The following is a 24,646-nucleotide window of genomic DNA, read 5'->3' on the forward strand; positions in this document are numbered from 1 at the left end:
ACATCCTCAGGGGGTGATCTTGGGGAGCCTTCCCCTTCCTCCAAGTCCGTGTCCTCAGTTAAGGACTCAGGGGAGTCCACGTGCCTCCTCTTGCACTTATGCTTGCGGGGCACTTCCTCGGGGGGGGGGGCTGTCCGAGGAGGCCTCGCCAGCAACATCCTGTTCCAATGGAACCATCTGGGACATTGAAGCAGGCTGTCCCTTTGGCCAGGTGATGGAAGCCTGGCCCAGAAGAGAGGGAGTGCAGGGAGGAGCCGAGACAAGGACCGGGGGTCCGGATGCTCTCAACAGAGCCCTCTCCACAACATCGAAAGCCGAGGGGGAACCACTCTCTGTTGGATCCAAAAGTCGGCTCCCACTCTGATCCGATGAAGGGATCGGAACCGGCGCCAAGACCATCGGATCCGAAGGACCAGTGCGCTCCGACCTGGACGGAGCCGAAGGCACACTGAATCCCTCGGATCCGAAGCTCAGGCCACTGCTCCGAGAGGTCGGATCCGACAGGCTCAAGGGCAAGGTCGGATCCAAAGTACCAAGTACTGTCGGCTCCGACCCACCCCTGGCTCCAACGCTGCTCGGCTCCGAACACTCCGAACCCGGATAGCGGGTCGGAGAAGGAGCAATAAGATGGAAAAAAAGGTGTCGAGCTCCCCCCCGAAGGGGGAGAGGCAAGAGCACTCCAATCTGCAGCTGGGCCTGGATGAACCTTCGCATCATCCGGTCCAAGTCTGCATCGGATATACTAAAGGTTGATCTCGAAGAGGTCACCGAGGCAGGCCTGGAATGCTGCCTCGATGACCTCGATGGAGATCGGGCCTCTTCTTCCTCGGGCCCTGGGGAGAAACAAGGGGATCGGAGCCGAGGAGGAGGAGACCTAGAAGCAGTGGAGGGAGAAGCCCGCTTAGCTGATGGGGCCGAAACGGAGGTCTCGGCCCACCGCTTGTGGTGCTTCTCCCTCCGTTTCTCCCTCCTGGCCTCCCTGTCCTCTGACACTTTAGCGAGAGTTTGAGTCCCGGACGGAGGAAGGGGGGCAGGAATGGCAGCAACCACAGCCTGTGGTGGAGCCACGGGAGCAGCGGAGGCCGGAGCCGAGTCCGGGGGTAAAAGTCCCGCCAAGACCAGCTTCGACCTCCGCTCTTTCAGTGCCCTGGGGTTGAACGCTGCACAAATGGTACAGCCTGAGGTGAGGTGTACAACCCCAAGGCACCGAACGCACCGAGTGTGGCCATCAGCCGGGGAGAGCTTATGGTCACACTCGGTACATTTAGAAAAAATGGCTTTTGGGGCCTCAGCCATACTTAAAGAAAAAGTAATGTAACACACACACACAGGCCCCAAAACACAACACCAACCCACACACACTCTAACGACCAGCGAAGGGAGGGAAAACTACTTAAAAGAAATTATTTTTACTCTAAAGGGAACCTAACACTTACACACTTAAAATTTTTGTGAAAAATTAAGAAAGTTGACAGAAAAAAATAAACTTAACTGCCAAGTACTAGATGAGCTCACAGGAATCCAGCTATACACAAGTGCGGCAAACTAGATCTGAGGTCATGGAGGGTTAGCAGGGGATTATGGGTGAGGGGAGGAGCTAGCAGCTCGGATCCATTAGCTTGAAACAAGTTGCCGGCTCGGACCCGATATCGGATCCAAGACCCACAGGTTGCTGGCAAATGAACTCCCTACTTCAGATCTGTAGTTTGCACTACAAGTTACATTGGGAGACAACACTAGTTCAAAGGAATCCCTAACAGCAGTGGGAATGATCACATAGAGTTTAGTCAATTATCAGACCTCCAAATGTGGATGCATTTTAAGTCACTGGTTAACTGATAGGAAGTAACAGACTTCTGGAGGGGAAAAAAGTGGTTATTGCTAAGTGTCATCAGCACAGATATGATATTGTAAACTTCTCCTTTGAATAATGTCTTTCATATGAAGAAATTTTATGGTGAACAGCAGGAGGCTGTATATAGAACTCTGCGGAGCATCACAGGTGAGATTACAAGAAGCAATTCCGCACAGAGATCCGCATGTATGACAGGTGCACGGACCATACCAAAACAGTCAAACACAAAAACATCTGGCACCAAAAGGTGAAATAAACTATTTATTGTGGCAGCTCCAGCAATTGGTGTATAAATGCACCAAATAAGCAGACCATTTTCGGCAATAATAAGCCTTCCTCAGTGCTCAGTGCAGGAGGATGGTTCACGCAGAACAGAGTGGAATGACTATACACAGCTTGGCGCTAAAAGAGTGAGGTAAAAGGCTCATTGCAAACCTCCACCAGCTCATCTGGACTACTGGCGCAACAATCATTAAGCTGGCCTGCAAAACTGGGATCAAAATGTCAGGGGGGGGGGGGGGTCAGACCAAGATTCTTAAAGCATACAACCAGGTCTGATGGCTCTAGTCAGAGTTGAATGACAATGAAACAACCAATAGTGTGGTCTGACCAAGTGCCAGGTTCCACCAAATCACTAACAGTAACATCAAGTAAGAAGACAAAGTTCAGGGTATGCTCAAATCTGTGGAAACCAAAGAAACACCTTATACTGTACAGGACTACAGAAATGTAAAGTTATAGTATGCTCAAATCTGTGGAAAAGAAAAGGTAATCACCTTATACTGAACAGAACTAGGGAAATGCAGGCTATGTAATTCTCACAATGGATGCATGTAGTGCCACTTTGTATATACTTCCCCAAGTCCAGAACACTGTCATACTGAAGTCCACCTCCTCAAAACTGCTATACTGCCTAACCCACTTTGAAAGGTGTTATTCCCCCAAATAAAGTTGGAGGATGCACTTGAAAGCAAAGGGCACTTTGTTCTTCTTCCTCAACCCCTTCCCCAGAAGAGGGAAGATTTATGGTGGTTGCTCAACGCCTCAATCCCAAAGTAGTTTTTTGGTATTCTGCATGTTAATCTAACAGAAGTTGCTAGTTTTACAGACTGGAACTTCCCCCATTTGTGTCCATGTGAATTCTTAGATGAAGTCATAACTATTCTACAGTTTTAAAAAGACTATGGGAAAATATTTTGGAATTTTACTGACAGAAGAGATTGTTTGCATGAAAGCATCAAAATACAGAAAGAAAGGGAACAATTTTGTCATATTCTGTCAATAATAAAAGGGACAATTTTAAGCTGCCTTGTTTTATCCTCACTATCTCAACCCATAAGGCATGTCAGTAGATGTTGCATTAGTTTTAATGACAAAGTATCTGTGCTGGGACACACACATACTGCCAAATAAAATGTACAGGTCATCTTGCTAGAAAAGTCAGTGATATTGTGCTTTACAACTTACCTATTTGATGGAATCTCTTCTCGTTGCAGAGATATCTTCCCACTTGGCTCCACAAAATCTTCTACCTGCACAGAAAAAAAATATACAGCTATGCTATCATTCTTTCAATAAGTTACACATCCTGCAAAGCATTCAGGATATTTCAGGTACATCTTTTTGTTGATCGTGTAGAGCAGTAATCATTACAATGGTAAAATGTTGCTGCCACTCTTCAGAACCCCTTTTTCTTCGTTTCTGCTTTACCTCAATCCTCTACCTCAACTTGACCTGCCTGGCAACTCCAGTACATGTACCTGAACAGATACTTTATTTCATCAGGGGTGAGGTATCTCCTAGCTAGGCGAGGGTCCTATAATCCATTCACTCGTGGGGGAGCCTAATCTGCCCAATCATTCTCTGTTTGTCAAGAGTCAGGTTCTAGGTATTGTGCCAGCTTTCATTTACAGCAAAGCAGCCTACCCACTCAACCCCATGCAGGAAGCCCCTCAGTAGTTCCTGTGAGCTCCACACATTGCTGCTTGCTAAGGAAGCACGCACACAGCAAAACATGGATATTCCTGGAATCTGTGGAACACAGCTCTGCGGTGTGGGCTCATTAAGCTCGTATTCACAGGTATAACACCTACTGCTCTCATAAGCTATCACTCAAGTGACATGCCAGAGCTGCTTCCCTCTCCTATGATGGATGAGCAGAGAACTGCTACTCATTCTCCCAGCCCACCTCCTCCAGCGAACATACCATTAATCAAATACAAGTCACCAGGATATCACAGTCAGGGATTCATCCTTTGTGTGTTTCAGACATAAGCTCTCTCTTTAGATTTCTAAACAACTCGATATATATGTGCACTGCTTTAAAATTCTGCTTTGGATTTCATTTTGCAGACTGCGCTCCTGGAACAATGCTTGTGTATGTCCTATACTGTGATAGAAGCCAGTCACACTTTATAAAAATAGCCACTTAAACTAACCACTATAATGAAATCAGAAGTCTCTCTCTTCCTATCAAACTGGTAGAAAGCATAAAATGAACATTATTTACTGCACCCAATTTGGCAATCACTTTACCGTCAGTATTAGCAATCAGTGCTAAGAGGTGTCTTAGACTGGACAATTTACATCCAAGTGTGGCAACAGGTTTATCCTGCGAAAAGGTAAATGATAACAAACAGCAGCAAGTACCGACTGTGGTATAATGAGCTGCATTTTTTCAGTCTCGTTATAGTGAATAAGGCCACTAAACCCATAGTGGAAATACTGAAATTATACAGTGGTCTGACCTGCTACCCAAAACAAGTATGATGGCGTTAGCAAAGGAGTTAGGTTTACTACATCAACTATTTCTGATTTGTTATGATAAATACAGGAACTGTTTACACATTTTTCACCTGATTGTAAAAACTAAAAATAAATTATACTTATTTTCCTTTACATAATGTAAATCTTCTCTAAAACACAGTTTAATTTGCATCACTTCAGAAAATACTACCTAAACTAGTTAATGCAGACTGATGCATGCTGTTTAGCTGCCTATACACTTAAAACAGATATCCTGAACTGTGCTTTGTGCCATATACAACGTGTTATGGATGAATTTTGCTTATGTAAAATGCAGCTGAGGGAATAGCACTGCAATAACGGTTAGGATTTAAAATGAATACCAACCTTACTTAAAAAAAGAACAGTCTCAGACAAAGAAAACAAGAGAGTGAGTGAGTGAGTGAGTGAGTGAGTGAGTGAGTGAGTGAGTGAGTGAGTGAGTGAGTGAGTGGGGACTGCTATCAAAAACATACAATATGGTAATAAGTTACTACAAATCAGAAATATGAACATAAGCATGTGTTACAGGGAAAAGGATACAAGGCTTATCAAGCCTGCAACAGTTTTGCCAACTAGAGAACTTTTACAGTTGTCTCATAGGCTTTACTTACGGTTTCAGGAGTCCTGGAACCTTTCTAATGTTTTGCACTGTATCACTGATTCAGGCAAAATATTTCAAGCTTTTACCAACCCCTTTCTGAAACTTCTTCAAGCCTGCTTTGAAGCTGTCCTCCCTTACAGATGTCACAATCTCTCCCCAATACCACATCCACTTCAGCTTTTTCCCTTCCAGCTGTCCCTTGATAATACTGGAACCTTAATGTCCAACTTCCTGTACTCCTCACATTACCATCATCCATTCCGACAACTTTGGATTGAACAGCTTCTACCAGCCTCCCTCTGTGGCAACCAGATATGAACAGATAATTCACAAAACTGCCATGCAAATACGCGTTGCAACAAAACTATGACACCAGCATCTCTGGACTGAACTTTGTGCTATGTATCCCCACATTTTCACGTGGACTTTCAGCATGCCCTTCACAATGCAAAACCTGAATGAGCAGAGGGGTGTACTGTGACCCTACATCCATTTCCATTAGCCTGCTTAATATCACTCCAACAATTAAGTACATTTTCTGAGGATTCTTAGCATTACATTCTGCTGTCAGAACATCCTGTCAAGCAGTCAAATTTGCAGAATACTAGCACACATTCTAAAGGAAGGCAAAGCTACTTATTTTGTAAATGCTCTCTTTGGACAGCTGTGCCAAAAATGGCAATAGTATTGGAGTGTGTCAAAGTAATACAGTTAAACAAAAATGTGCAATGTCTTCAAACTGGCAAAGAACTCATTTATTCACTTTGATGAAAATGCTTGCATACCTCCCGAGTGGGCCTCACACCAGACTGTAGGGCATTCACTGCCTTAAGGATATAGAACATCACATACACTATTCACAGTAAGAGTTCTTTTTAGCCACAAGAAAAAAAAATAACATCATAATGTAATGCAATTCCTTCCAATATTCTCTGTTCAACTAATAAAGTAGCAAAAAGCATTTATTTATTTATTTTTTTTTTACAGCTAAGGCTTGGAGATTCCTCTCCAAGAGTCTACTGCTTCAAGAAAAATGATGGGCTGGCTTTACTTGAAGATAGATCTAGTACCTCCACCTGGGTTATTCTGCTCAAGGGAATATAATGTATATTATTCCATCCAAACAAGATTTGCAGTCTAAAGCATCCACTAGCAAAAAAAAAAAAAAAATTATATATATATCATCAGAAATGTTTACTGTCTATCGCTCTTACATTTCAATGTAAATGCTTTAAATGGATGAGGCAACAGCTAAACAGCAGAGGCAGACCTACCCCTATGCGGAATTTCTCAAGTAAAATAAGACTTCATGGAAATTATTGTAGGTTCATAGGTGTTTACTAGGCTAAAGGTCCTGGGGCCTTTACAAGCCTACATATATATATGTACACACACACACACACACACACACACACACATATATATATATATATATATATATATATATAAATATTTTTTTAACTTACATTAATGTCTAAATCAAGATTCTCACTGCGGTTTCCAAATATCTGAAGGTACAACACTGATCATTCTCCACAACACAAATGCACCAAATAAGCCTAGTAAGTAATATACGACTGTAGCTACAGTAGAAGTATGGTCATACTGCAGTTAGTACACAAAAATGAAAACCGATGTTTACTCCCTACTGTAAGTATGCCCCATAGAAGACTTTGTAAACTGCTACAACACACCAGTCATTTACTAGGTCATAGGCAAATAAATTGCAATCACTTTTACGAAACAACTGTGTATTTGAGGGTTGAATCATTTTAGTGAAAAGTACAGTTGGCAAGAAAACTTACCATAACACTAACTGTTCAAAAAAATCAAGACAGAAATGTGATGTGCACCTTGGCTGCATGGGAGTTCAGTTATAATGGCAATGTCCCACTGAGGAGTGGAATCCTTAAGGTGGGCTTCAGAAGGAAAGTGCCTCTTAAGAAGGCCTACGATAGCCTAGGAGAGGTGACAAGACAATTGATTTTCCCATTATGAAAATTTGAAATGGCAACTAGCTAGACTTTTAAAGTACAGTAGCTGGCCCTGCTGTCAAAAAGGGAAGACAGAAAGTCTAAAACAGCTGGAAGAGGAACTGAAAAAGGATCCAAATTCTGCTGAGACACCCAGACAGTATACATTTCTCCATCTGCTTTAGTAAATCTTCCTGGTAGATGGTCTTTGGGATGACATAAGAATGTAGATTTCTAGGGAAGAAAGCCTGGACTGACTAGCCATCATTGGAAGTGGAGAAACCAAGCAGTTACCTTGAAGGCCTGAATGTCCACATGAGGCATTCCAGATAGGTAAGAGAGAAGATCTAGATTGGTGTCCAATACCCAAAGGAGGTGTACCAAATGAGGTAAGAAGTGAAACCTGACCTGTCAATGCCAGAAATGGGCAATGAGGATGACTGTGATCTTCCCCTTTGATGCTTTATGCAAAAGGTTAGGATGAGAGGGGTAAGAAGAAAGGCATACAAGAGTCTGGGGGGTCCAAATGTACGCCACAGTGTCCCTCAGTGCTCCCCCTACTGGGGGAACAGGGAAAAATAGCTGCTGTATTTCTTGTTGTGGTGGTGTGGGGGGAAGCAAACAGATCACAGCGGGGTTGACCCCAGTGACAGAAGATTTGCTCTGCCACTGTTGGATTGAGGGATCACTCGTGAGGTAAAAGGACATACCTGCTCAACCTGTCTGCCAAGGATTTCCCTGAGATATGCATTGCTACAAGAAAGCAATAGGAAGATGTCACCCATTGCCACACTCTCATCGCTTCTCGACTTAATGGAAAGGAATGTGATCCTCTCTTGTTTGTTGATCTACAAGACTCTACATATTGCGGCTCTGACTGGATATCACTCCTACAGGAAGGACATCCTGAAAGGCTTGCAATACCAGGATGACTGCCCTCATCTCCAAAACACTGATGTTAAGACTGGCCTTGGAGCAGGACCATGCATCTCAGATAGTCTTTCCCATGTAGTGCCCCTCTCCATCCCAGCTGGGATGGGTCCATGGTCATGGCTTTGCCAGGAGGAGGAACAAATGGGCAGCCCTGGGGATACTTTGAGAGACTTGAGCCACCATCATATATGTGTCCTGCAAATGTCTGTTAGTCAGATTCGGAAAGTCACTGGGAACCAAGATAATGGAGGCATTCATAAATTCCAGTAGCTGAAGAGTCAATTTCACAGCTGGCTCCCGGTGGGAAAGGACCTATGATGCTGGACTGTGTATGGTAGTCAATCTGTTCTCTGGAAGTCTCGTTGTCTGACATGTTGTATCCTGGTCAGCACCTATAAACTATATTGTCTGGCTTAGGAGAAATTTAGATTTGTCTAAATGCACTGTGATACCCAACTGAGAGCAAAGGTGGAGCTATGACTCCCTGGCATGGATGAGAAGATTCCTGTAGGAGCAGAAATGAGCCAGTCATCTAGGTACAGGAACATTAAGAACCCTTGCAGTCTGAGATGAGTTGTGATAACAGCCATACCCCTGATAAACATATGTGGGGGGGCTACGGTGAGACCAAAGGGCAAAGCCCTGAACTGAAAATGCCTAGCTCCAACATGGAAGTGGAGAAACCTTCTGGGTCAATTGTCCATCACAACACGGTATTACACATCCTTAAGGTCTAGAAAGCACATTCAATAGTCCTTCCACAATAAGGGGAGGGTAGAGTGAACCATAACCATTTGGAATATCATTTGTCTGACATAGTGACTGAGATGATGGAGGTCCAATATTGGCCTGAGGTCCCTGTTCTTTTCTGGCACCCAAAAGAATTTTAAGCAAGTTCCGGATCCACACTGGCCTGGTGGAACCTCCTGGATGATTCACTTGTCCAGCAGCTCTTTGTCTTTTTAGAACTGCTGCTTTTCTTTGGAAGGGTGGAACACTGGGAAGCTTTTTTGATGGGAGCGGAGGGAAACAAGAAATGCAAAAGAATAGCTTCAAGTTATAACCTTTTGTACCAACATATCTTCGGAGATGGATATTCAGGCACTGGGATACAGAGACAAGCACCCCACAACTGCCTCCAAAGAGCAGCAGTTGGGCAATAATTCAGGAGTGGTAAGGTCTCTTGGAGAAAGGACCCAGGAAGCCTTGATACTGCAGACCTCCTGTGCCACAGGGGCAATGTACACAATTAACCCCCCCACACACACACTATCTCTAGGAGTGTTCAGAGACAACTTTTGGGACTTCTTGAGACAAAAAGACTGTTGGGCATAGAAAAACATATTCCTGTGGCAGAATGGGTTTTCCCAACTTGCTCACTCCTACAGAGCATGTTCATGAAAAGAGATGAACCACTCAGAGGGGCATTCATAAAAGGGATCTTGAATGCTCAGAAAAGTCACGCACTCATTTCCAACCATGTGTCCTTCCAGTAATGCTTGTACCTGTGCCTCTCAAAGCACCCTTGGGTTGCACTGGAGATCCAACGCATCAACACACTGGAAAGGAACTGTAGGGTGGCCAGGTGGAAGTCTACACTTTTTTTGTTTTCTGTGGATATGGACCCTGAGAGAGATTTGGGAAGTTCCTTTGTCAAACCACTCTGAAATTTTGTCACATATGCCAGGTAGTCCAGTGCCCTCACAGTGTGAAGGCTGCTGACCCACTTCCCAAACTTGTTCAATGTCTTAGACTCCCTGTTAGGCAGGACGGAAAGAGGAGCTCTCCTCAGCCAATTCTTTTTCAAGGCTGCTGCTCCGCTGTTGTCACCATCACAGAATCAACTGCTGGACCCTTGCTCCAATGTGGGTGATCTTTAGGTGAGACTACAAAATATATCTGGCTTCCACAGAATAGATTCAACCAGATCCAGTTCCCTCCAAGAACACTTTGAGATCAAGTCAACCATCTTGTCCCTAGGAGGGACCATCCAAAAAGTAGGTGAGCTGGACTGGACCAGGTGACCTTGAAAAACACTGATCCTCCCAGGAGAGGACATCAGAGGACCAGCCTTTCTGTCTCAAAACTTTGAGAATCTCTCTGAATTAAATATCCTCAAGTAGTGATCTGGGTGATTCTCTACCCTTCATTAGAATTAGTGCCTTCAGTTAGTGACTCTTGTGGGGAGAGTCCAGCTGCCTCATCTTTTATGTATGCCTTTAAAGAGCCTCTGTGCTGGGATGAATCGACAAGGAAATGGATGATGAATGGGAGTCCTGGATATGGACCATCTTGAGGTTCAATGAAACTGGCTGTTCCAATGGGGTAGAAAAGCAGGATTAGGACCCAAGGACTTCCAATGGGGAATGAATGGAGAAAAGTGAGTAAGAGAAGTCTGCTCACCAGGAACAGAGAGCACTCTCTTGACGGCCTTAAAAGCCAAAGCCAAGTGGGAGCCCAAAACCACCCCGGATGGAGACAAAGCATCCAATCCAGACTGGTTCCAGTACCCAATTCAGCTAGGCTCAAAATCCAATGCCAAAGCTGAGCCATCTATCAACGAACCTCCAAGAGAAAGGGATGGTTCCGACAACTTTTGAATTGATCCCCTACCCCCAGATCCAGCCCCAATGTTTCGGCTCTGAGATCCTTCTGAATCAGTGATGCTAATCAAGTCTTCAGATCCAGCAAGGACAATTCTTGGCAGAAACTCTGATCCACTGGTCCTGAACCCAGAAGGGGATCAAGGTAGGAGTGACCACAGCAAGAAGGGAAAGATCGAAGCTCATGGGTCCCACAGGGGTCAGAGTAAGGAGAGCCCCCAACTGCATTTGGGTCCTGAGCAACCTCCTTATCATCCTAACCACGTCTACTGCTGCAAGGTTTTTGGTAGATCAGACTGATCTGATGTTTGAGGAGGTGGAAGGAGGTCTGGAGGAGTAATGCACTAGCCTTTCTTGCAGGAAGGAAGAGCACAATCTATGAGAGACTTACTTCAGGGAAAATCTTGGCTTTGTCACAGGTGGAGTACGAGTTCCAATAACAATTAGATCTGATAGAGATGTCTTATCCAATGGTCTTGGAAGCCAGAGCCAAAGAAGCAGCCAAAGACAAGGAGCAGTTACAGGAACACTCCTTAGCCTCTGACTTTCCTTGGATTTTTCACTACGTTTCTCCACCTTATGTATGTCTGAGTCTGAAGGTTTCCTGGTCAATGGGGTGGATCCAGAAGCAGAAGATAACAGTGGTTGGAACAAGTCTCCTATTGGGTCTGGCAGAAGTCCAGTAAAAACCAAATTGTTCCAATGTTCGGTAATAGCCCTCTGGCAAAAGCAGTGCAAATGGAACAGTCTTCACTAAGAGGAGCTTTACCAAGACAACAAATACACTTTGAATGCACATCCGAATTACGGATCTTGTAGCCATAGGCCACACATTACTTGAAACTGGAGGGTTTCTGAGCCATCCTCTAGAGAAAAAATTCAAACTACAAAAATAGTAGCAAACACAACAATAGTACTAAAAGGCTACCCTAAGCATTTAAAAGGTCTGTAAACTCCCACAGAAAGGAATAAAAATTCCTAAAACTACAAACCCACTAATGTCACTCAGAAAAGAGCACCAATGACACAAAAAGCAAAAGGCAAGTAAATGTTTTTTTTTTTTACCAGGTAAGGACAGACTACTACAAAAACTATTTAAGAGGAAGGAAAAACTAGTTAGCAAAGGTAAATCACTAAAAAGCCAAAGAGAAGAAGCAGTTACGGGAACACTTCTTAGCCTCTTTGATTTTCCTTGGATAAGTCACTTCGCTGAGAAGAACCTGAGCACAGAGGACCACTTCTGTATTGAACGAGCAGTAAACAGGATCTGAGGTAATGTTGGGGACAGGAAGGGATTATGGGTAGGGAGAGGAGCCTGAGCTTTGGATACAAAGTCTTCAGTGGCTGAAATTATATATGATGATGGATTCAAAGACCCATCCACTGAAAAACCGAGTTAACATCAGATCAAAATGTTTACCTAAATATGGAATTACTGGGACAGGTACCTTGAAAGACTGAGGAAAGTACAGTTGTGTGAGTAAACTTACCATAACAGTAGATGTTCAAATGATCACTGCTGTAGTAGCCCTAGCCAGCTTCAAAAACTTCAGGGCACCTTCCGCAAGCTCATACTGTAAGGCAGCTTGAGCTGACCTTACTAAAAGACATGTCTGGATACCAAGCCCTACAGAGCTTCCCTGACATGAGGGAGAGAAGGAAAGAGAGGGAGGGTGAGCCCTAAATGGGCAGAGCTTGGAACAATAAAAAAATAAATGTCCATACCCTGGCATAAAAAAACACACACACCAAAAAACAAGGTGGTGGAAACAGAGAGCAGCTACTGCAGCACTGATCATTCGAACATCTACTGTTATGGTATGTTTACTCACAACTATATTATGTTCATCATACTGATCACTGCTGCAGTAGCCTTAGCTATACAGGTAGATTACCCAAGCTTACTACATTTGGGAGGAGGAAGGAAAGAGTCCAGGAGCCCCTAGAGAATAGTTCTAGCAAGACCAGACCGGGACCTGGAGAAGGAATCAAGCTTACAGTGTTTTGCAAAAGTATGTACAGAGGAACAAGTCGTAGCTTCTAGAATCCTTATAGAATCCAACCCTTTTCAAAAAAAAAAATCATAGATGAGGCCAAGGCCCTGCCTGGAATAGCTCTGTTATGGAGAGTTTAACAAAAGGTAATACATAGCCTTAGTCAACCATTTAGAAATAGTCTGTTTTGACACAGGTTATCCCTTCTTACCTTCACAAGATATGAACAAATGATCCAAAGATCTGAAAGATTTAGTTCTGTCAAGATAGCACCCAAGTTGTCTGTGGACACCCAAGGTATGAAGTACCTTTTCTTCCTCATTTTAGGTCCATGAAAGAAAACTGGGAGATGGACAGTTTGGTTTAAAGTAAACTGAGATACCACTTTAGACATAAAGAAGGATTAGTTCTCAAAATAACCTTGTCCCTGTGAAAAAAATGAGATAGGGTTAACTCACCATAACCAGCTTGCAACTCGGATACTCTTCTTGCAGAGGTCAGAGGAATCAATAAAACTGTTTTCCATGTTAACAGCCCCAATTCAGCCATGTCAGCTGGTTCAAAGGCAGCAAGTATTACCTTTTCTTATACAAAATTAAGTAGCCAAGGAGGAGCTACTGATTTACTTACAGGCCTCTTGTGCAAAGCCAGTCTCAAAAACACTGACATGAGACTGCATTGAAAGAGGAGGATCCAAGAGCAGACATGCTAAAATGGCCGAACAATTAACTCACAGGAATTAGAAAGGCCACAGGATAGTAACTTGCACAAATATTGTAAAACTAGAGAACAACTGGCCCTGATTGGGTGCTCGTTATGTTGTTGGCATCAGCTAGAAAACCTCTTCTACTTACTAATGTACAATTTTCTAGTAACAGGCTTTCTTGCCTCCATTAGAAACTGATGCACATCTTCAGTAAACAGGTGCCTAAAAGGAATTAAGACTCTAATGTCCAGGCAGTTAATTCAAGTTGATTGATGATGGGGTGCATCAAACACCTCTGTGAAGTGGCAAGATCCAGTCCTGTAAGGAAGCTTGTGGTAACTGCTCCTGGCCATTTCCAAAAGAAGGGAGAACTGCAGTTGCCTAGGTCAGAAGGGAATAACCAGAAAGATCTTGGGAGATTCATTCTGAATTGTCAAAAGAACCCTGGCTGTTAGAGGAAAAAGTGGAAAAGTATACAGGAGCATTCCTGTCCAAAGAAAATAAAAGGCATCTGTCTTCCAGGCATTCTTGCAAGGAGTCCTTGGACAGAACCTTGCCAGATGATTGCTCAAAGAATAGACAAAGAGGTTTACTTGAGGAGCTCTCCACAGATGGATGAAATCTTGGAACACCCCCCAATCTACTTTCCATTCATGAGGGTCTGCCCTGGTCTTGCTCAGCTTGTCTACCACACAATTCAGCTCTGACAGAATGTAGGATGCCTGTAGAGTATGATTGTGCTGTGACACAGCACCCAAAGCTAACATGGCTAGTCTGCAAAGGAGGTACAATCAGGTTCCCCACTGCCTGTTGACGTAACACGATGGTGGCATTGTCTGTAACAACTTGAAGAGGGGGCCCAGGGACCAAAAATGATTCACAGAGTTAAGAACCTTGATCAGAGCAAGCATCTCTCTGATAATTACATCCTTGCTTCTGTCCTTGGTGTCCCACATATCCTGCACTTTTATCCCTCCTGAAACTGGTCCCCAAGCAAAGTCCAAAGCATCTGTGGTGACTGACTGCTTTGAAGTAGGTAGGGAGAATGGGAGACCTGGATTAAAGGATATGTAGTTGTCTCCATCAAATGATTTCTCTTCTGTCAACTCCCAGCACTAAGATTTGAAAAGACAAAGGCTACTGGTACTGGCACAAAACAGACTTCAGATACCACTGTAACTTTTTCATTTGGAGTCTTGCCAGGGGCATCAGGAGAATCATAGAAGCCATGACACCCAAAATCCTGAGGTATTCCCTCACAGTTAGTATAACACTTAGAAACTGGTCTATATATAGATCTAATGTTTCTTGTGAAAGAAAAACTATTTGAACTGAGGTGTCTAGTTAAAATCTTATGAACACAATCCTGTGTGAAGGAATCAAGACAGGCTTTTGAATATTCTTTTGAATCCCAGCCTGTGTAGGACATCTCTCACTCAAGATTGAGATTCCTGACATTTTGAAAAAGACTCTGCAAAGATAATCAAGTCACCTAAGTATGGAAAAGAGTGGATACACTGTGGCATGCAATGAGCTATAACTGGAGGGAAACACTTTGTGAACGCTCTTGGTGCAGTGGATAGTCCAAAGGGTAAGGCAGAGAACTTAGCCTTAGATGTAGTTTACCACCCGCTTTGGACTTCACAGAGACACAAAATGTTATGAAACATTTAAAGTTTTGACAAACAGGGATACAGTAAGCATTTTTTAAGTCTAGCGTTAGCACAAAACTTGAAAGAGGAAGAAGTGGTAAAAGGTTGTGAAGAGAACATTTTGAATTTGGGCACTATTACAAACAGGTTTTGGAAAGAAAGATCTAGAATAGGTCTCCAAGCATTTTCTTTCTTTGGCACTAAGAACATCCTTGAATAAAATCCCTTCTCCACCTGGGAAGGGTGAACTGGTTCTCTCACCCCCTGGGACAGTATGTGATGATGGACATGTGGAAATGAGTGTGTGTGGTCTGGAGGATAAGGAATTACCCCTAAAAAGGAGGAATTTCTCCCCACTGTCATATGTAGCCTTGATGAGTAATCTTCATAACCTATTTGTCTGAAACTGTCGCCAAAGAGAAAAGTGGATATTCGGGTTTTCTGGAAGAAAAAAGGAGCTGCCAAGGTGGGAGGAGGGAACACAGTCTTATTATACTGTACTTGGTTTTGTGAGTTTGCAGAATTCTTCTTGGAAACCCCTCCCCATTTCTTCTTAAACGTCTGTTTACCTGTACTTTACTGAAGACTGTTAATTCTGCTTTTGCCAAAACTGGATGAGGAGTGAGAGAATCCCTTAGACAATTTGGAAAAGGAGGGATGAAAAATCTTGAGAGATTCCATGGAACAGCTTATTCCTTTCACCAAAATTTTTGATCACCTCTGCAGCAGAGGAACCAAAAACTAAATCTCTATCCAAAGAGGAATTTAAAATCTAATTTTTAGCATCAGCTAGGTTAAAACAGTAAGCAGAAACAAAGCACCCTGAACCACTGCTAGGTAGGCAAACAAATTTATTAAGCCGAACAGTTCACTCGAAAAAATAACGCTGAATCAAATCACCATACGTTTTCGTCCACAACTTCATCAGATTACACTAATACATTCAGTTAACTGCTTTTATATACTCATCCAAATTTTAAAAAACAGCCAGTAAAAACAATCAGTGAAAACAATCATTGTACATAGAAATGCATTGAGTTACTGCCCTCTACTGACAAGGAGGATTATTACACATTAAAGTCACAATTTTGCTGATCTCATTTTTAATACAGGGGCAAGTGAGATCATGTCATTTAAACCAGGAATTTACTGGCCTCCAACACCACTTGCCAGTATAATTCCCTGTATTCAACTAAAGTCTCCCACATACGCCCTGGGGTCCTTTGGCACAACCTCTAATATAAAAACTGAAATTCAGCTTCAGGACAAGTTTTTGTGTGTTTGTACAGAGAATTTGTTTCACATTTTATCTGAATATCATAGGTGTGCTCATAAATTCTCTGCTTAACCTTTCTTTCACTCTTGCCAATGTAAAAGCATTACATTTTTACATAACCCAACATAAATAATCCCTTTTGTGTTACAATTTGCAAAAGTTTTTAAAGTTAAAATTTTGTTATTTCTGGCAGGTAAAGTAATGGTATCCCCAGTAATCAAATAAGAACAATAATTACAAGCACCACATTTAAATACACCAGCTTTTTTGTTTGTACCTGCTAACCTTGAATTCCCTTTACTACCTCTTTCAAAAATATCCTTCAGGGTGTTCCCTTTCCTATAAATATGTTTTATTTCACCCTGGAAAATGTGATTTAAGTCAGAAACTTTAGAAAAGTTAATCCACTCTTTGTCAAAAATTCTTTTGATCACACCAGCTTGTCCATCATATGTGGTGATGATACCTGATACGAATTCATTATTTAACCCATCTACTTTCTTGTTTGTGACTTGTTGAGTTGCAACATCTTCAATTTTACCCAATACAGGGGCAAACCTTCCTTATTTTAAAGGAAATGGTGTCAACATGAACAATGTAGAATTGCGACGTAAGAGCACCTTTAATCCCCCAACACACCCTCAGCTAAGAAACTTTGAATTGAGCTTGGAACACGAGCTTAGGAAAATTCTGAGTTGTCACAAAGTGCAGTCTAATTTAACAGACCCAGAGTTGAAAACTTTGAAATCATTAAGTGAGAACAAGAATATAAGAATTATGAAGCCCGATAAGGGCGGGGGGGTTGTGCTTATGGATGCCATTAATTATGAGAGCAAAATGTTTGACATATTAAATGATAATACCAAATACACCAGAATATCCTTGAATGAAATTAATATTGCCTACAAAGCGAATTTATGTTATTTTAAATGACTTATTAATGGATGGAGTTATTGACATGAGTACTTTTAAATATTTGCATGTAGACAAACCGAGAATACCCTCCATATTTGGGATACCAAAGGTGCATAAAGATGAAAGTGACCCACCTTTGAGAGTGATAGTGTCAGCCGAAGGTTCGGTCACTGCACCTTTGGCCAAGTACATTGACCAGAAGATAAAAAGCTTGTTTGTGACAACAATGTTATTTTAAAAGATTCGTGGCATTTCTTAGGAAAACTAAATGAATCACTTGCAAATGAAACAAAAGGTTTTGGTACCTTGGATGTGATTGACTTATTTACAAGTATACCCCATGATGTAGGCCTTGAATGGTTCAAGAAATGCTACTTGAATCCAAAGTACTAGGGCACAATGAGTTCAGAACTGTATTGTTATTAATGGAGATTGTCCTAAAGAATAATTTTATATTCTTTCAGGGCGAGTATTTTCGACAAACTAAAGGTGTGGCGATGGGGCACACTGTGCTCCCACTTATGCTAACACTATAATGTCCTTCTGGGAGAATAAGTTTGTACTGAATTCAGAATATAGTAGTTTATGGAAGTTGTATGGTAGATTTCTGGACGACTTGTGTTTCTTATGGGCAGGCACTCAAGATGAATTTGGTAGCTTTGTGGAATACCTAAATGGTACCACAGAATTTTTAAAATTCACTCACAAATTCACTACTGATGAATTGAAATACCTTGATGTTAACATATCTAAAACTGAGTATGGCTTTGAGTCTAGAATTTATAGAAAAGAGACCTTTTCTAATTCTTATCTGCACTACTCAAGTTCGCACCCCACACCAGAAAAGGAGTGTTATAAAAGGGCAATTTGTGCTTGTGTAGAATGACTTCTGATGATGCATGTTATGGTAACGAATGTAAAAACCTGAGAAACATGTTCCTGTATAGAGGCTACCGGAAGAGCTCATTGATAGAGTTTCCAAAGAAGTCAGTGATGGGAGGAAGGGAAGGTTTGCCCCTGTATTGGGTAAAATTGAAGATGTTGCAACTCAACAAGTCACAAACAAGAAAGTAGATGGGTTAAATAATGAATTCGTATCAGGTATCATCACCACATATGATGGACAAGCTGGTGTGATCAAAAGAATTTTTGACAAAGAGTGGATTAACTTTTCTAAAGTTTCTGACTTAAATCACATTTCCAGGGTGAAATAAAACATATTTATAGGAAAGGGAACACCCTGAAGGATATTTTTGAAAGAGGTAGTAAAGGGAATTCAAGGTTAGCAGGTACAAACAAAAAGCTGGTGTATTTAAATGTGGTGCTTGTAATTATTGTTCTTATTTGATTACTGGGGATACCATTACTTTACCTGCCAGAAATAACAAAATTTTAACTTTATAAACTTTTGCAAATTGTAACACAAAAGGGATTATTTATGTTGGGTTATGTAAAAAATGTAATGCTTTTTACATTGGCAAGAGTGAAAGAAAGGTTAAGCAGAGAATTTATGAGCACACCTATGATATTCGTATAAAATGTGAAACAAATTCTCTGTACAAACACACAAAAACTTGTCCTGAAGCTGAATTTCAGTTTTTATATTATAGGTTGTGCCAAAGGACCCCACGGGGCGTATGTGGGAGACTTTAGTTGAATACAGGGAATTATACTGGCAAGTGGTGTTGGAGGCCAGTAAATTCCCTGGTTTAAATGACATGATCTCACTTGCCCCTGTATTAAAAATGAGATCAGCAAAATTGTGACTTTAATGTGTAATAATCCTCCTTGTCAGTAGAGGGCAGTAACTCAATGCATTTCTATGTACAATGATTGTTTTCACTGATTGTTTTTACTGGCTGTTTTTTAAAATTTGGATGAGTATATAAAAGCAGTTAACTGAATGTATTAGTGTAATCTGATGAAGTTGTGGACGAAAACGTATGGTGATTTGATTCAGCGTTATTTTTTCGAGTGAACTGTTCGGCTTAATAAATTTGTTTGCCTACCTAGCAGTGGTTCAGGGTGCTTTGTTTCTGCTTACTGGTTTGTTCTGCATCCTCCGTTTTTAGGTTAAAACAGTATCAGTGCCCATAGCCCTTGGAAGACGTATCAACAGCATTATACACACACTGTAAACAATGAGTAGTGAGTGACCTGTGCAAAAGAATAAACCAAATTACTTAAAGCAAATGTTTCCGCAAAAGAAGAAAGTGCAGATAAAAGATTCCTCATGCTTTCAGAATTAGAACAGGCTTCAACATGAGCCTGACAATTCAAAATTCTGAAAATCAAAGTTCTAGAAGTACACACTTTTTCCCATACTCCTCAATAATCTTCCCATCCTTATCAGAAAGAGTTTAGGAGCAGTGGGATCAACTAAAGCTATAGCTGGTGGATTAAGTTTGTGAATAAGGTACAAAAACTTAAAGACTCAGGAATTTTATACATCCTGTCTGCCTATTTTGGTACAACTGGCTATCAGGAAAATTGCAGTCAGTAGCAGACACATCCTCTAAAGCAGTCAGAACAGGAGGAATGGCAGTAGGTTCTAGAAATTCCTTCTGTAACAACTCAGTATTTTTTGAGGGACTGAGACACGTCAGTGTTCTCCCACTGGCACATTTAACAGTAGTCTCAGAGAAAGAGCACGCACACACACACACACACACACACACACACACACACACACACACACACACACACACACACACACACACACACACAGTCACAATCTGAGATCTCCTCAGAGTCTGAATAAAAAATTCAGGACTTTTGAATCTCTTCAGGAAAAGGATTCCTTTTTCTTTTACCAGAAACTGCTTTACAAGAAGGATCAACAGCCTGAATTAAACCTGGTGTCAGACCTAGTAAACTACTCATGTCTGAGGAAATTTGAGGAGGACAAGTAGACATGTTTGTCGGTTTCATTTTGACATGAAAAATGAGGCCGACCAAGTAACTAATGGCAGCAGTAAATTCCACAAGGATGGGTACAGCATTTTGACACAACAGGGAAGCCTTCTCCGTTTTCTCATCAAGGACTGACAAGAGTGGCTCTTCCCTTGCCCAACTGAGGAGACACCAACAGTCGCAGAGGACATGGCTAACTCCTGATCTACAGTGGTTGTAGGTGGTGCACAAAAGGGATCTGGGGTAAAAGATGAATGCTCTGAGGTACAACAAATGGCCATAGCAGAGTCACCGACCTGCAGATGAGGCAAATTGCTAGCTTGCTGTGGTAGCAAGTGCTGTCTGATTAACTTTGTCAATTTATGGCTGGAAGAAGGACCAATCATGGGACCAGTAGTTTGTTTCACGGTCAAGCTGAAAATGGTGGCTCTTTCCCAGGGAAGACCAGCAGCAAATGCTGGTAAAAACTACAAGCCTTAAATTCACTTTTTTTTCTTCCACAGAAAACAGCAATAAAAAACATTTTACAAAAACTTTGCCATCTCCCAGAAGAGTAAAATAAACACAATTTCTCCACATAAACAATTGTTTTCAGTTACTTATACAACTTTTAAACTGAAATGAAAAAAATGCACTCCCATTTAAATGTACAATACAGTCTACTGACAGTTCGTTAAGACATAAAACTCCTAGCTTTAGAATAACTTTCCTGAAGAGGAAAGTGATAAAACACATAATATTTAGAAAATCGAATATTTTCCCCAAAAGGAACGCATCTCCCATCAAAGGAACAGCATCAAGCCAACCTTCAACTTTCAAATGCCGTACAGGAGCCTACTTTTCAACAGCAGGAAAGCTCTGAAGAGCTTGGTGTCCAAACTTCTTTTTTAGTCGGCTCAGCTTGAGCTGCCTGACATTTTGGGTGTGTGAAAGGTGACCTGAAGCTTTGGAAGCTGGCCAAGTACTAAATCTTTGGCAGAATATAACCCATATAGCTAAGGCTAATGCAGGAGTGATCCATATGATGAACATCTTTATACAATCTGTATGCTTTTTAGGGACAACAGGCCGACTTGTCAGGAAACTGCTAGATGTGACAAAAACATCTTCCAAAGCTGACAGAACTGGAGGTATAGAAGGAGGTTCCTGAAATTCCAGATGTAACAAATTATAGTGGTTTATTTCTTTTTTCAACAGGAATTTGTGAAAAAAAAAAAAAGATCCAGCATTTCCAACAACAACTTCCACAGGGATGGACACAACATTATGGACACATTCCATTCTCCTCCCAGGACTGACAAGAGTGGTTCTCCCATGATCCCGAACACGACCCCAACAGCCACAGAGGATGTGGCTAACCACCTTGATCCATGGTGGCTGTATGGACTGCACTATAGGGATCCAAAGAAAAAGATAAGTGGTCTGAGGAACCAGCTTTGGCCACTGCAGACTCACTCACTTGGCCGAGGCGAATTACCAGCCTGCTGTGGTAGCAAAGGCTACTTATTCTTTTTTTTTTTTAAGGGTGAAAGAAGATCTAACCAAGGAATGCATATTTTGTTCTGTGATCAAGTAGAGCATGGTGATCGTTTCCTAGCGAATCTTAGCAGCAATAGTCAAGTAAAACATGAAAGCAGCAAAAAGTGATTTCCTCAGAAAAAACACAGTAAAAAGCACTTTAAACACTTTCCCAGTGCCAAAAAAGTAAAATAAATGAAAGATACGTACTTTGGTTCATATGTTAAGATCTGTGTTGTCTTTTCCATCCATCTCAACTGTTGGGTAAACTGGATCCAAACAGAATCAAAGCCAGCAACATTCAGACTTTTTTGGATTCATGGCTCAAGGCTCTTTCCCCCTAACCCATAATTACTTTCCTCCCTGAACGTTCCTCACATTGGGTTTGCATTCCTATAAAAATAATCCCTTTTATGTCACATCAGCAAAAGCAAAGCCTGAAATGACAATAAAACAGTCCAAGCCTCTAAGTAAAGGCTCCAGACAGGGTTAGTACAGTTAATCAAGAGCACAAATGACAGTTTGGCAGAGGGAGGAAAAGTTGAAATGGACAGAAGGAAAAACGGATACTGTGTTATGGTTAGCACGTAACTTTCATATCCAATGTTGTCTTTCCAATCCATCTCAACTGTTGGGACAGAATACTTTGCTCCTACAAACCCTGGATGGATTCATGGAAGGATGATGGAGCCAAACAAAGTCTGGGACCTACACTGCAAGTCCAGCTTCCAGAGAGAAATAAATGTGTGCACTGAAAACAAAGTAGCCACAGCACAGATATTTTCAACAGGAACTCTAGAAAAGAAGGATGTGGACATTGCAACAGCTCTTGTAGAGATTTGGGCTTATAAGGTAGACATAATCCTTATAGAAAAAATAATGCAATTGGACAACCACCTGGACAGTATTACCTTGGAGACACTACTGCCCAACACAGCTTTACAGAAGGAGAGACAAAACTGGTCAGATTTTCTGAGGTCCTTGGTTTGACATAAATAGAACCGTAACTGATGATGAACATCCAGCAAATGGATAAAATATTAACCCTTGTTTGTGAAATTGGGAAATAAAAGTGTCAAGTTTATTGCCTGATTCATAGCAGAGTCAGAAACAGTTCTATGAAGCAAGTTAGGATCAGTCTGAAGAAATACCCTATTTTTGTAAAAGAACAAATATAGTGGTTTACATGACAATGTCTGTGGTTCTGAAATCCTCTTTGCTGAAGTAACAGCCACCTGACCATGTTTCTTCCAAGAAAGAAATTTTAATGACATAGAAGCTGAAGGCGCAAAAGGGGATTTTGCCAAGACCTGGAGAAAAACAGTAATATCCAAAGGTGGAACAGAATCCGTTAGAGGAGTGAGTTAAGAGGAAGGTACATTGCAAAAAGGCCTTAGACAGTTTCAAACCGGCAAATGGAATAAATCAAACCGGCAAATGGAATAAAGTCTTCACCCACATAAAAATTCAAAATAACTGCCAGCTTAACTATGATGGTGAAGTAACTAGCTCCTACAGGAAACAAATTTGCAAGAAACTCTAAAATCGATGGCAATGGAGCTGTAAAGGGGTCCAGACCCTTATCAGGGATATGGGAATTATCTTCCACTTACTCCTATAAACTTTTTTGGTACAGGGTTTTTGAGATAACAAGATGTGGATGACAATAGCTGAAAGTCTGGAATTTCTGGCCATCAGTAAAGTGCAGAAACCAAGTGGTTAACTTCAGGGCTTTGATGTCCAGGTGAGATTTGCTTGATGGATAAGAAATCATACCTGGAAGAGTGTCCACCACCCAGGGGGGTAGAGTAAGTGAGGTCACTGAAAGGGGAATCTTACCTGTTGAGGCTTCTCTTTGCACCAGGTCACTTTCTGCAAAAACTCGGTTATGAGAGGAGTCAGTAACCTCTTGGCTTTGGGACCCCTTGAGATCTGATGCTGTTGGGAGTGTAGCAGGTAAAGGAGACTGTCAGAGCTGAAAATGACCAGATTTCAGGCTCTGACAAAGGCATCCCGTAGGAAAAGCTTGGGTCCAAAACCATTGGACCTGAAGGTCAGACCGGGAAAGAAGAGATGAGGGGGTGGAATTGCCTGGTTCCATGAGTGTGGGTGGGTGTGTGTGTATGGGGGGGGCATCTGTATCTGGGTCCTAGGGAAATTCTACATCATCCTGTTCACATTCGCCTTGAATAAACTCCTCTACGATTATATGGACCTAAATGAGGAGGCCACTGAAGATGGGTTGGAGGACCTGTAAAAGGACCTCGCCAATTGTAGAACTGGCAATAAGAGCTGAAAGGTGGTCGACTACAGAGAATCCTCAGCTCTATTATCGGGGGGGGGGGGTAGTTGAGCGATTCGCACTGGCTCAAAGAAAATATTGGATAAGACAGCTAAGGGGCTGGACCCACATCCCCCATAGGATCCAGAGACCTTTTCCCTGGATCATTTTCTTATGACTTCTATTTTTTTATTACTTTCCTTTGCCTTCTCTTCTCTCCTCTCTCAAGCTTTCTTTCTCTTTTGCTTGGTCTGCTCTCTCTAGCTTTCTTTCTCTTTTGCTTTGTCTGCCTTACCCTTTTCTGCTACGCTCTTCTAAGAGGGAAAACCTGAGATGGAGTTTGTCAATTTTCCCACTGAGGCAGGGAGAAGGGCCTTTAAGCACTAATTTGGACTGCAGGTCTGAAAAGCTCTAGGCCTGAAAGAAGATCAAAACTGGCAATCTTCTTCAAGATGGGTTACCCTCAGGAAATGTGCATATTTAGTATGCACATCTTGAGGGGGAATTCTGTGTCTGCCAGTGAAGCACTTTTTAAAGCTGAAGACTTGTCGGACATGGTAAAAGAGCCAACAAACTTCACTCAAGGAAAAAATCAGAAATTAAAGCAACACACTAAACTCCACACAAAGTTAACTATAC

General features: G+C 41.9%; 1 protein-coding gene across 5 annotated transcripts in view; it reads right to left on the reverse strand.

Moving 5' to 3' along the window:
• GBF1 (golgi brefeldin A resistant guanine nucleotide exchange factor 1) overlaps positions 1-24,646 on the reverse strand; it is a 4,751,435-nt gene that overhangs the window by 1,074,868 nt on the left and 3,651,921 nt on the right. For all 5 annotated transcript variants that reach the window (XM_044055999.1, XM_044056000.1, XM_044055998.1 and 2 more), the window contains one exon: positions 3,323-3,387. In XM_044055999.1, coding sequence (XP_043911934.1) covers positions 3,323-3,387 — 65 coding nt within the window. The remainder of the gene's footprint in view (positions 1-3,322; positions 3,388-24,646) is intronic.

The sequence above is a fragment of the Protopterus annectens genome, chromosome 14.part0 (assembly GCF_019279795.1).
Source record: "Protopterus annectens isolate FY-2018-M chromosome 14.part0, PAN1.0, whole genome shotgun sequence".
Lineage (NCBI taxonomy): Eukaryota > Metazoa > Chordata > Ceratodontiformes > Protopteridae > Protopterus > Protopterus annectens.